General features: G+C 37.9%; 1 protein-coding gene across 1 annotated transcript in view; it reads left to right on the top strand.

Annotated features, from left to right (window-relative positions):
* The window catches only part of LOC122808082, a 124,552-nt gene that overhangs the window by 51,925 nt on the left and 57,876 nt on the right, over positions 1 to 14,751 (top strand). Inside the window, exon 2 of the mRNA XM_044079058.1 lies at positions 829 to 1,173. Coding sequence (XP_043934993.1) covers positions 829 to 1,173 — 345 coding nt within the window. The remainder of the gene's footprint in view (positions 1 to 828; positions 1,174 to 14,751) is intronic.

The raw sequence follows: 14,751 nt of genomic DNA on the forward strand, positions 1-14,751 counted from the left end.
ATATTTAAAGCTGTAGATAACCATTTAATTTCATTATGTCAATGACATAAGCTGTGGGCACAATACCTTTCTTTTACTCTCTTCAGCCTGCAATCAGTTGCTAAATATTTTCAAATTTAAGCCCAGACAGGACCATGGCCTTTAGTTTGTGTTTGTGGAGCTGTGATCTCTTGGAGGTCTTCATCCCTCTGGCTAAGAGACTGAAAAAACACTGACAGGTGTAAGGTTATATTGAAATAACATTTTACTGACTGTAGAGTTTTAACTGTTATTCAGTCTTAATGAAGGATGTTTTTGAAGTGTCTTATTACTTAACACAGTTTTACTGTTTAGTTTAATTTTTAAGTTTTATACAACACTCTGTTATAAGAAAGAAGAGCTGTAAATAATAATGTGCTTCATTTTCCAGAGAGTGTTGGAATTACTTGCTGCAGTTCTTTATAACAGATGTGTGACAAGTCATATAAAGAAAATTGTATTGTCATTCCTTAATGCAGAATAAAATACATGATAGCAAATACAATTGAAAATTTGCAAGTACATCATTACACTTCCACTAGTATTTCATCTCTCTTCATACATAGTAGGGCTGTAAATCCACCATAATGATACTTGCTATTGAGAGCAATTACTTTATGGTGGCAATACAGGTGATTCCCAGAGAGGTAAAATGTAACCTGCCTGACATGTTGACCTGAGTTATTTTGAAATAATCATTCTTTTTCTTTTTAAAGGTCTATAATGTTAATTACCACATTAATTAGATATGGGGGCTTAACTGACAGTGCAATAACTGAATGTTCTAATCTACCATTGATTTTTTTATAGGTGGATTGTCAGGTGTATCTATAAAAGAAGATGTTATGTATGGGATTGAAAATGAGCCACTTTTTCTGATTGCTGAATATTTTCAAGATCCTTCGACACCAATTGAGATTATTATATGGGAGCTGAAGAAGGAAATGCACACCACTAGGATACTTCAGCACATCATGAATAAAAATCTAACAATCCTGTCTGATCCATATAAGAGCAGATTACATTTTTATAGGGACAGTGGTTCACTGCAGCTACAAAGATTTGCAAACAGTACTGATGTGGGAGTTTATGAAATAATACTGATCGATTCTAATGGTGCTGAAATAAAGGCCTCCATGCAAGTGAAACAGTATGGTATGTAGATCAAGAGGTCATGTCAAATAATGCCACATTGAGTAAGGTGTGTTATAGTTTTATGGTGGTTAAAATGTTCACAATCTGCTGAGCCTAAAACCTGATAATTACAACACTTTTCATTTCAGTAACAAAAATGCTCCATTCACTATATCTGTTCTTAAGAATGCTGTTGTTAGCACTTCATGCCCTTTTGCATACAGATTGATTCCAATGTTTTACTCTCTCGTCTCTTGCATCATCACTGGTTTGAATCATCTTGCAGTACAGTTGTTTAAAACCTGCTTATCTTGTGGGGTCCAAGCAGTGATAAGTTACAGTATAAAAATGGTGCCTGTGTGAGTGATAGAAAAGAGTGCAGTATAATGTATGGGTTTCTGATGCATTTTCCAGTGACCATTCACTTTTAAACTGGTCATAGATTCATGACTGCATTTGAACATGCCTAAGTGCTCTGTAACAAACTGGGTAATAAAAAGTGTTAAGAAAATAACACTTTAGTTATCCAGCTCGCAGAAGAACTTCCTTACCTGAAGAGTATTCTATTTAAAGTAATAAACAAACCTTTACCATTATATAACTTGCTTTCTCATGACTGCTAAAGTAGTACTCCAGTTTCAATGGCAAGTTTTCCCTTCCTTTCTTATTTGATAGCCAAAAAGACACTGAAACTAATTATTTTACTCGAAAAATTTTTATTGGCGTTCTGCCTTTTATTATATCACTTTGCATACAGTTTCACTTTTTGTGTAAACTATAATTAGCCATATGATATGTGTTTTATTTTGGCATGATTATGTGCACCAGACCTTATCCCATAAGGTATGAGTGTCTCATTTTGTAGGTGTTCCCACAGAATTTGGCATTCTGAACCTCAACACATTTGGACAACCTAGTTAACAAAAAGTAGAAAATAAATTAAAAAAATAATAATTAAAATAATGTCTGGGCCCATGTTCCTTTGGTCATACTCACAATATGGAATTTATCTATCAATGACAACTTAGTAAAACAGGGTAACAGTTTTTAATGAGTTCATATGAATAATATTCTACTTTAAAATGTGATGTTTTAAATTTACAATTAGTAAGTGTGGCCACTTAGTTAAATACCCACTGATTATAGATATATGGGAGAAAGTTGTGGCATAGGTTGTATCTAACTACAGCTCACAAACATTGTTATTTCAAATGAAGAGAATGTAACAGTTAAAAGAGAAATTGAGTAATGTTTATGTAACTATGCCAGTCATTCCCAGCGAAACAGGCAGCTAACAGCATAAATCACTGGTTGCCACAATCAGCTGCAAACAGTGGTCAGAAAAGGCTCTAAGGTCAACAGAGACCAAGTTGAAGACCTAGAAGTTGATTGGAGTGGAAGCACAACAGTTCAAAGAATTAATGAGCACTCTAGCACCTCAAGAAGAGGAGGAAATAGGCAGGGCTGAAGAAGAATGGCAGCACCTCAAAACAGCAGGTGTGAGGACTACAGAACAGATATGCATATGAGCTAGGTATGGAAATAAGGTATATAAGGAAAGCTGGTTGCAGAATGCAGAAGTCCAGGAAGTCACCAAAAGAAAGGAGTACAGCAAAAAATGGGAGACAGAAAAGACAAATCAGGCTTGGAAAGAATACTAGTTGACTAACAAAGAGGCTAAGAAAGCAAAGAAAAAGGCATCAGAGGCACGCTATCAGCTTCTGGAAACTACCTCAGTAAATGGCACAGAGAAACTTCATCAGGTTTTAAGGCAAAAACAGAGATAAAGAAGATAGTCAGACATAAGGGGTGCCAGCAACTACCAGCTCACCAATCCACAGGACATCAAAGGCAGATAGATGGAAGGAGTGCTTCCACCAGCTTCTGAATGAAATAAAAAACACAGAAGCTGTGCTGCCCCAGACATATCCTACAGTGAGAAAGAAGAGGAGCCCAACACAGAAGAAGAAGAGCACTAAGGAAAATGAAGTAAGGGAAAGGAGGCTCAGAAAAGGTCACAGCAGATGTGATAAGGATGTTGGTTGAGATAGAGGAGAAATGGCTCCTGAGGGTAGTCATAGCAGTTTGCAGACAAAAGCATATCCCAGATAACTGCAGAATAAATATACTAGTGCCAGTGTACAAAAACAAAGGGAACATTCATAACTGTTGGAAGTACAGAGGTATCAAACTCCTGTAACACTGCATGAACATTCTGGACATAGTGGCTGATAAATGAATATGCACAGTATTTGAAAGTAAGATGGGAGATGAGTAGTTTGGATTCAAATCAGGATTCAGTACAGCTACCCCAATGTTTGCAGTGAGACATATAGTTGTGAAGAAGCTAGAGAGAAGGAAAAAGTCCAACCAGGTATTCCAAGACTTGGAGGAAGCATATAACAAGGTTCCAAGAAGTCAGCAAACAAGCACCAAGCCACGCCAGGCTGAATCCAAGGGAAGACTTTTATTAAAGAGCATGAGTTAAAAACATAAAAACAAATAACGCTTAACACTTCACAGCGTTTTCGTCCGAGACTTTTTCAGATGTATCTACCATTAGTGGGAACCACTGCCTTACTACATAACTCCCTAGCCATCAAAACTACCAATCACGAAGCACAATTAATTATCAAATTAGAACCTGCTCCAATCCAATAAAAAATGCAAAATAAAATAAAAGCTCTCAAACATTGCGTACCATTACAAACAAGGTGCACCTAAATACACATCAAATACATACATTAAAAATATCTGTATTTAAATTAATCCATAAATTAAAATCTCTCTAAAACCACTATTTTTATTATTCTACACACACACACACACACACACACATATATATATATATATATATATATATATATATATATAAAACAAGTGTTTTCATTAAAACAATTCAGTGAGTTGCAGTAATGAAAAATATAAGTAAACAGCACCATTTTCTGGCAAAAGTAAAAGTTGCAATTAATTTAAATATTGGAAACTACAAGCACAGCATTAGACACAAATGAATAGGCAACAAATATGTAAAAGTTATTTAAGAAATATGTATTAAAAACATGTGCAAAATATATTAAAATCTAAATAAGGCATTTGAGATGTTTAAAAATTTTGAAATGTTTGAAGTATTTAAAACCCCAATCTTGTAACCAGATGAAGTACAAACAAGTCGGAGAGGAGTTATCAACAATGTTTCTGTATGCAGATGATGTGGCATTACAGGCAGACTCTGAGCAAGAACCTCAGCAAAGGATAAGGGAAAGGAATGCAAAACTGAAGGCACATGGGATGAAACTAAGTAAAGATAAGTGACAATGGGAGCAAATGGGGGAAATTAGAAGAAGCTGAGAATTGAGATAGAAGGGAAGACAGTAGAACAGGTTCACAGCTTCACATATCTGGGAGGGGTGATTGAGGAGAAGGGATGTATGAATGGAGAGGTCAAAGCTAGAATCAGAAGGGCTGGAGCCAACTGACATGGAGTGTCAGGTGTAGTGTATGACAGAGGAATGCCAAAGAAGCTGGAAAGTAAGTTGTACAAAACAATGGTGCAACTACTACCATACTGCTGTGTGGTACAGAAACCTGGACAGTGAAGGCAGAGCAGTTGAAAAAGCTAGATGTGATGGAAGTGAAGTGCATGAGGAATAGGTTCTTGACCCAGAGACTCCCCATACTCTGGAATAGGCTGCCATACATGTCAGGCAGAGCATCTCAATGGCCCTCTTCAAGAGGAACCTTGATGATTGGATGGGAGATAGGAAATTCACCCCAGGGATCACATCAGTAGCCCTGCTAGACAGGGGTCCAGGAAAGTAAATATTTGTGGGAAGCAATAGCCAGGGAATCTTTATTGCTAAGCTTGTATAGGCCCTAGGGCCGATAGCCTAGTACCTACCTATGAACCTGTGGGTGGTAGGATGCACACTGTGGGACAGACGAAGAAATGAAGACATAAGAGCAGAAGCCAAAGTAGCTGCAATTGCAGAAAAGATCAAAGAGAACAGATTACAGTTACAGTGGTTCTGGCACATATGCAGAAAAACAGAAAGGAATCTGGTGAAGAAGATTTAGGACAGACAGGAAGAAGGTTAAGAGGAAACAAGGGCATCCAGCAAAGAGGTAGATGGATTGTGTGAGAGTCGATCTGTGGCAATGAGTATCAAAAAAGGCAGGAGAATGGCACTGAATTGAGAGACAGATGGCAACAGTTGACACAACACCCCGACCCCATGTAGAAAATGGAAAACGGGGTTGATGATGATCATTTAAGAGCCTTAGCATATGTAGGACTGTGTTTGGGCTGATCTGTGTGTGATATGTTTAGTGTAGTGTTTTGTGATACTGCCAACTTGCTTGTCATTTGAAGTGTCTTCATGTGACACTCCTTTAAAATATTAAATCAACAAATCTCACACATTGTGTTAGTTTGCTTGAGTAGTAAGTGGTTGTCAACAAACATAAGACAATTGCTATATTGTTTCAGGATGCCGATTTCAAACAGGGATGGCTGGAAAGTGCAAATCCATGGCTCCAGGTGCTAACTAATGAGACCTGATGGGGAAGTAGCATCTGTGAGGTTTGCAGTTGATTACTGGAGGTACTATCACTCTGGTAGTGGAGATGGTGCTGGTCTCAACACAGATGCATCAGCCAGGAATCAATAATCCTTTTGGTCCTTCTCTCACCATAAGCAAAAGAGGAACATTAATCCCAAGCTGTTAACAGAGAAGTAGTATTAACTTAGATGTTGCTGAATTTGGTACACTTGCTATAGTCTTCTCTTAGTAGATACTGTGGCTAGACCCTACAGTAGCTAGATGCAATAGATAGGTAAGCTGCACAAAGCCCCTGAAGAGGTTCTCACCAAAACTGCAACCAGGTCACTCAGTGAAGTTCCCATATGTGCTGCACATCAGAGACCAGCAGGAATCAATGTTCCACTGCTCCTTCTCAAACCAGAAGCAAAGAAGTAACATTAATCCCAAAATGGCTCCTAAGAAGCAGTTTTTGGCTTTCCAGTGACTGATAATGTCTAGGACGTCTAGGAAATGTCCATCTGCTGTCACCAGGAGCTAAACAGAAGCACTATTCCCAAGCACATTCCTAGGCTTTCCAGTGATAAGTTTTTTAGTGCCAGAAGTGTCAGATTTATAAAAAAAAAGAGGGAGTAGCAAAGTGGTGCAGTGGAAAATATTGCTGCCTCACAGCAAGTGGTTCCCCAGTTCAGTTTGTGACTAGGATGCCTTCTGTGTGGAGTCGACATGTCCTCCATGTGTTTGTGTGGATTTTCTCTGGATACTTCATTTTCCTCCCACATTCCAAAGACATGCAGTAGGTGGACTGGACACACTAAATCGACCATAGGTTTGAGTGTGCATGCAAGTTTGTGGTATGGCAAAACAACTGTGGCAGGCCTAGCCCCCCCCCCGATGGTGTGAACCTTGGCTCTAGATGATTGTCACTGTTGAAGTGACACCCCAGCTCCATGTGCAAAAATTGGGAAAAAGGGTTGTGGATGGATGAATGGAGAAAGGGACTAATACTAAGAATATTGCAGTGTGCAGAAAGTGAGTGGATGATATCAAATAAAGGCTAACATAATTTTTTTAAGAGTCTAAGGAGAGAGGCTTCCTGGTTAGACTTTTCAGTGCCCAGTATAATGAGAAGATGAGATGAAACTGGAATGAGCTTCCAAAGTAAAAGTTATAGTAAGGGGCAGTTCATAAGCCATCAAGTTTAGTAACACAGCAGGTAAAATCCAGTACAGTAATGCACAAGTAGTAGTCATACAGCACTTGTAGCTGAAAAGAATGCAACCAAAGAAAACATTATATTTCTCAAATCCTTCCACTAATTACCTAGATGTAATTCCTTTTCAGTCAGTGAATGAAAATTTATTTTTTTTCTAATTGACCCTGACCAAGAGCTTTTAAAACTCCAAGGGAAAAAAACCTTAAGTTAAAACAAAATTAAAAATAAAACAAACTGTAATATTATAAGACCAAAATAAGTTAAGAAAATAATGTAACCTTAAATGGAGAAATCTGCTCTAAAATCCAGTGCAGTCACATACTAGCAGTAGTCTTACAGCACTTAAAAAAATCAGGGGTATGTACCATGTCAGTGACTCGACAGATAGCATTTTTACCTTTGGTGCTAGAAGATCAGATGGCTGTGCGTTCTATTCTCATCCCTGGTACTGAGATCGCTTTTCTAAAACTGACACTACTGTGCAGCATAAGGGGGATATTGTACTCCTCAGTGTACTGGCTTTATATGAAATATTAAACAGAGGTTTCATCTGCCTGAGTTGAAGATAGTTCAGATGAATGAAAAAAAATCCAGTGAAACTTATCAAAAACAGGAAGGACGTTCCTCATTGCCACGGCCAAATTTTCACCAATCAGTATTAATACTACCTTGCATCTCCTTGAAAAAAAGCCACTGGCATACGGGACTAACCTGGTCAACAAATCGTAAATAAAAATACTGAAAACAGGCACATATTAGTCCTACACATAAAGGAGAGAGAGAAATATACCCAGTTATTTTTATGTCAGTTATAGGGAAATGTTTTGAATGTAGCCTGTTTTCATTTGTTATCTATTTAAAACTGAGTATATTTTAGTATCTAGTTATTAATTCTAGCTCTTGCCCTTCAAATATCGTCCAGTTTTATCTTAATGTTATCAGTGCTTTGTAAATGCCCCTGTTGATGCAACATACATTTTCATTTATTCAAAGCTTTGGCACACTTCTGCACAAAGGTAACCTTGAAGGCCTTCAGTGTGTATAGGTAAATCCAAAAAAACAGTCTTTGGATTTCAAGCTGGTTATCTTATTATAGGTCATTTCAAGTAAGAATTAACAGAAAGTTTTCTTTTCTAAGTCAAATCGACTGTCCAGCATTGTTTTGCCTTGTAACCTACAGATGCAGTAAGACTGGTTGTTCAAACTTGTGCTGACTGCAAATTGGGCTCCACTGTTACAAATATAGAAGATTAAGGAGCAGTGCAAAAACTATTTAGACAATCTGTAAGAATGGATAATTCAGGGAATGAACCACCAGTGTCCAGAAACTATTACAAATTATATTAATGATTAAGTAACCAATTACAGAAATGTAGGTGCAATAATAGACAATAAACTTGATTTTCAGGTGATGTAATTGAGATTATTAAGTTATATAATGATTCATATTGCGTTTAGTTGTAGTTCTTCTATGTATGACACAATCTTGGATTACACTTTATAAAGGCTTAGTGAGACCAGTAACAAGAGTACAATGCCAGCTTTTCCACATAGTGGAAACTGTAATGCATCTTGAAGATATATTAAGGTTTTACACCAAAATAACTGACGTCTAAACAATCTAGCATAAATTGAATGATTTAGTAAATCAACTTGTACTCAGTTTACTATCGGCTAAACAGAAGCAAAGGTAATCTTATTTTTTCCTTTGAAATAAATTCAACTAATATAGGCAATTAAATAAAATATACCAGACGACAAGGCTCTTTGTCACTAATGGACTTCATAATCCTAAATGTTTCACTTTTAGACATCATATTATTAATACATGGAATAGAGTATCCATTAAATTACAATTAACTAATTTCTTACTAAATTTCAGAGGCTTTTTACCTAAATTAGCACAGGAGAATGCACAGTGGTGCAGCAAATAGCATTGTTCCCTCACAACAAGAGTTTCTTGGTTCAGTTCTCGACTGGGGTGCCTTATATATGGAGTCTGCATGTCCTCCCTCTGTTTGCATGGGTTTCCTCGATGTGCTCTAGTTTCCTCCCATATCCCAAAGACATGCAGTAGGTGACTTGGACACTCTAAACTGGACATAGATGTGAGTATGTTGTGTCGATGAACTACTGTGGCAGGGCTAGCCACCCGGTGGTTTAAATCTTGGCTTTAGATGATTGTTACGGTTGAAGTGACACCCCAACTTCATGTACAAAAATGGGAAAAAGGAGCAGTAGATGGATGGAAAGCAATGAGAATACAGGCTCCTAAACAGCCTACCAATGGCTTACAATCTGTAAAACAGTTATACTGTAGCCCTATAATACTGCAATAAGGGAAAAAACATTGCCTATGAACTATATATATATATATATATATATATATATATATATATATACATATCTATATATCTTCATTGGGATTCCTGGTTAGCAGATTTAGGCCAGAGCAAAGTATAATTTGAGCATTTTCATTCTCTGTAATAACATAACTTCACCATAACTAATATAAATTATCAAAACTAATGATTAAATATTATAGTTTAAAAATATATATATAACCAAAAGTAGCAATTCACTGCCAAAGTAGTGTGACCATGTAAGCAACTTCACTTAAGGTAGTGCTTTGAAGTAACAGTTCAGAGTAACTGAGTTACTTAACTTACCTCTTTGTCTGCATTGAACAACTGCCACCTCAGTTCTTTTATTCCAATAAATTATTAAAGTATCCTTTTTATTTTCCCAAACAGAAATGATATACAACACAATGATAATTTTAAACCCAGCACATACAGCACTGTGTTTGGACAAGGAATTGTTTGATCTTTGTTGTTCACAGTGTATCGATGTCATTATATCAACTCAGATAACTTGTCTGGTATTTTTCCCACATATAAATCACCACAATTTAAACATGTTGCAATGTATACTATGCCTGTGATATTACAGATATAATGTGCTTTAGACCAAAAGTATTTATTTAAATGTGTTAAACATAGTGCGGGGCCTTGATTAATGGCATTTTTAGTATGAAATAGCTGTATCAGTGGAGTTTATTCTCATAAAAGTTTATAACAGGACTAGATTACTAGGTATAATAAGTGAAGTGAAACAAAACAGAACATATTAAGTTTCTACCTATTTTGTGAGATAGTTCACTAATAACAATCACGGGGGATGCATAGATATTTTAGCCTATGTGTTTGGGTTGCAATGAAATAAAAAAATATTGTGACTAATACTTAGAAGAATATTGAATATAAATATCATTAAAGTGGCTGGGTAGACACCCAAGTTTGTTTATAAAAGAACTAGAAACGTGAAAGAAGGTAATGATTATGTTGGTTGTTGTTGTGTCTTTCGGCTTTTCCCGGTTAGGGGTCGCCACAGTGGAACTCCGGAATGTTAATGATTGGCAGTAGATTTTTATGTGCCGAGTTGCCAGCCCTGACGCACAACCTTCAACGAAGGTACGCCCATTCACGCATGTCTCCACACAGAAGACGCTTTAGATGAGAATCGAACAGGACAACGTCTTACTGTGAGGCGACAACGCTACTGCAGCACCACCACCTACACCAACAAACCAAAAGGTTCATACACCTATGGGACATGCAAATCATATAAGTTCATTAATGAATGCTCTGTACTATGTTTTAACACATTGCTGAAATAAAAACTACTGTGGTAGCAATTCTTAACAAATACAGACAAATAAAGACATTTAAATGATTCAATTAACCTGAAATGTTATTTGAGATCACTACCTGCTAGGTTTAGTTCATTATATGGTCACATTCCTTTGCTGTAATTTGCTACTTTTCGTATTGTGTTTTTAAACTAGGGCATTTAACTGTTAGCTTTGATAACTGATTTTAGTTCTGAAGAAGTACTGTTATTAAAGAGAATTAAAGCACTGAACTTACATCTTGCTCTGGTGTCCCATTTAGTTGTAGTTTTTTTTTTTAATTTGTTAGTTCACTTCTAGTCCTTGACCTTTTTGTTTGAAGAAGGTTTATATCCCACCAAAAGGCCTTGAGAGCAGAGATAAACTGCATTATTCTGAGTATGCAGCATTTAGTTTTTTTTTTTTTGGGGTGGGGGGGTGATTCCTTTACATGAATTCTTTATTAGCATGACCCATCACTCATACTGTTGTAACATGTTGTGAGTCACGTTCAAGTATACAGTACCGCATGCCATCTTTCCAAGTCTGTCTGTCTGTTGGGATGGATACACAGGGAACTGATCTGCTAAGTTTGTTGGTCAGAGGTACAAGTTAAAATTCTTTGAGCCATGTTCCACCAGTTAGTGCTGAAATCACCAAGAAGAAGGTCACAAGTAACTGAAGTATAGGACAGAGGAGATCCCTTCCATGCATTGTCTAATGCCACATTTGTCTAATTGATGAGAATGCTTGTTTCGTCCACTTCCAATGAGATAAAAAATAATTCCCCAGGGGTTGAGCATTCAAGACATTGGCTTGAATAAGACTAAGGATTTCTCTTTTTTTTAAGAAATTAGCTTCAGTAGAAATGTTTAAAATTGCTATCAGGCTAATATAGAAAGGAGTCTAACAGGCCATGAAGAAGGAAGGAAAATAAAGTAACTGGCCAGCCTGACAAGGCAATTCCACCTCAGTGGGGACACAGTAGAGTAAAGTTCCAGGGATCTAGAGGATCACTGCTAGTAACTCTGTCACCTCTAACCCCACAAGTTTATCTAACCGAACGCTCACATGAGCGAAAATCCAGAAACTCGAAACTGCAATTTTGGTGGTGGTGGTGGGGCTGCACCCCCCACACCCACTGCTAAATACATTCCAACTCCAAGATCGCACTACATTGAGGAAAGGGCAAATATTCCCATCTTCACTGTACCGTGATCACACAGTTGTGGTTTCGAGTTCCGCAATTTTCGCTCATGTGAGCGTTCGATTAGATAAACTTTTGTTTATCTAATATAGGCTCCCCCACATGTACATAATGCGTCAGGACACCTCAGAACCCTGTGCCATGGACCCATTCATCAGTAGCAACAGGGGGTAATGCTTGCAGAATTAAGCAACTGATCTGCAAGAAACACAGTTTCCCTGGTGTGTGTGGATGCTTCTTTAGGTCTTTAGGCACATTAAGAAGCAACAACACCTAAAATAGCTTGCCGTTGTACCACAGGGTCATGTTTCCTGCTGATTCCAGGCAAGTGATAGGGGTTATAGAAATGTTAAAAGGGGTAGAATTTTGGAAAAGCATGCTAAGATACAAGAAGAAAGAAGTATGATGCAATGACTGACCACTTTAAGCCATTGCCTGCACATTAAGAATAAAGGTTAACACCTAACACAGACAGACACAATGCCCTGAAGTGAAGAGCATTTTTATACTAATTGGTGCAATTAATGTGAGTGAAGAATGTCTGTCATTGCTGAGTGACTTTAAATCCCACTATTCTTACTTGAAAACACAGACTTTAACATGATAAGGAAAGTTTTTGGAGAGAAAAGCGGGGATATTCCTTTGAGGCTTTTGAGGATTGATAGCTGGCTTGTGCTTTCCTTTGCTGGGCAGCAAGGTTCCCTTTGTCAAATGGCATCAGAAGTACTTGGTCTAGGGATCTAAACCTCTTCTGCAACATAAACAGAATGGTTTGGAAGGACAGGTATATTTCGCAGAGGATACCGCTTCTTCAGAATAGACTTCATATCCACATAAAACAAAGTTCATCCCTATCTATATTCAAGTGCAACTTCGATCTATGTCGGCAACTCTAGACCCTGATCAAATCATGAGAAAAAAATTACCAGCTAGGCAAAGGACAAGGAGTAAACTTTCTGTAACAATATTAGGAACATTAGAAACAATAGCCACTCTGCAGAGCTAATCTATATCTATCTGTATATGTGTGTGTGTGTGTGTGTGTGTGTGTGTGTGTGTGTGTGTGTGTGTGTGTGTGTGTGTGTGTGTGTGTGTGTGTGTGTGTGTGTATATATATATATATATATATATACATATATATATGTATATATATATATATATATATATATATATATATATATATATATATATATATATATATATATATATATAGGTTCATAGGTTCATACTAGGCTATCTGCCCTGAGGCAATTATAAGCCTAGCCCGATTCTGTATGGCTTACGCCACCCCTTGATTTGAGTATACTGTGCCTTTTTAAGGTTTAGTTTACTGTGCCTTTGTCTAATAGTGACATGGGAGTAATCCCTGGAACAAACCTACAATCCCCCATCCACCTATCGAGATTCTTCTTGAAGAGATTCAGTGAGGTGCTCTGCCTCACATGAACTGGAATTCTATTCCAGAGCAAAGGGAGCCTCTGGGTTATGAACCTGTCCCACCAGCAAGTTCTATTTATTTCTGTGCTGAGGTTCAAGTCCCTCGAGCGTGTGGCTCTAAGGGATTTAGATTTACTGAGGTGGAGCATGTCCATTAATTCTGGATTTGACATAGCTTTGTATGTCAGGCATAGATCGCCTCGAAGTAGGCGGTATGCAACTGAGTAGAGCTGGAGTTTTTTAAACCGAGCAGCATATTATCTGTTTGAGACCCTTGATCCTCTTGGTGAGATACTTTTGGGGTCTTTCTAATTGCTGCAGGTGTCGGGTAAGGTACATCCCAAAAGGGGCATTGTATTCTATGATGGGCCTGATGAGGGATGAATAAAGGGGCACGATTACCTCTCTTGATCTAGATGTGAAAACCTTCGTGATGAGGTAGGCTATGTAGAAGGTCTTTCTAACCACTTTGGCAATGTGGTTTTCAAAGGAGAGATTGCTATCAACTTGGGTCCCCAGGTCCCTAATAACTTTCTCTGTACTTAATGGGTTTCTGCCTATGTGGTAATTTGTGGGCACATTGTTTTTGCCAAAGGGTATGACTATACATTTTTTGGCATTTAGCTTTAAACCATGGCGCTGGCACCAGTTATCTGTCTCTGTGAGACCTTTTTGAAGGATGTTTGTGTCAGCTGGAGAGTTGATTATGGCACCCAGTTTGCAGTCGTCTGCGAACTTGGTGAGCCATGGTCCTCTCATTTGCCTGTACCTCGGAAAAGTATATACCGAACAAGAGTTGTCCCAGGACAGAACCCTGTGGGATACCACTTGTGACCAGTTTTGAGTCTGACATGGCTCCAGCAACTCTCACTCTGTGGGTTCTGTCTTTGAGCCAGTTTGTGACCCATCTTGTGACATAGGGGTTTACATTTAAGCTGGATAGCTTATCTATGATGCCCGAGTGGGGTACTGTGTCAAATGCCTTTGCAAGGTCCAGATAGGCTGTGTGGACTACCTTCCCTTCATCTATGGCTTTGGTGACTGTTTCAAAGAAGTCAACCAGGTTCAAAAGGCAGGATCTGCCATTGACAAAGCCGAACTGGGTAGGATCTAGTGTCTGTAGGTCCCCAATGTCTTTGTTTATGAGCTCCATGATGATCCTCTCCATAGCCTTGCAGACTAAGCTAGTCAGGCTTATGGGGTGATAGTTTCCAGGGTCCGTAGAGGCTCCACCTTTGTGGAGTGGGACCACCATATATATATGTGTGTGTGTGTGTGTATATGTATATATATATATATATATATATATATATATATATATATATATATATATATATATATATATATACACACACACACACACACACACACACACACACACACACACACATATATGTGTGTGTGTGTGTGTGTTTGTGTGTGTATAAAAATGTCATGGAACCAGAGCTCAGAATCAGTTTAGCAGCAGATAAATTCAGCTTTAACTTCAACCTTATCTCCTTACTTTCCCAGATCTCATACCTAAATC

This window comes from Protopterus annectens, chromosome 8.part0 (genome assembly GCF_019279795.1).
Source record: "Protopterus annectens isolate FY-2018-M chromosome 8.part0, PAN1.0, whole genome shotgun sequence".
Classification (NCBI taxonomy): domain Eukaryota; kingdom Metazoa; phylum Chordata; order Ceratodontiformes; family Protopteridae; genus Protopterus; species Protopterus annectens.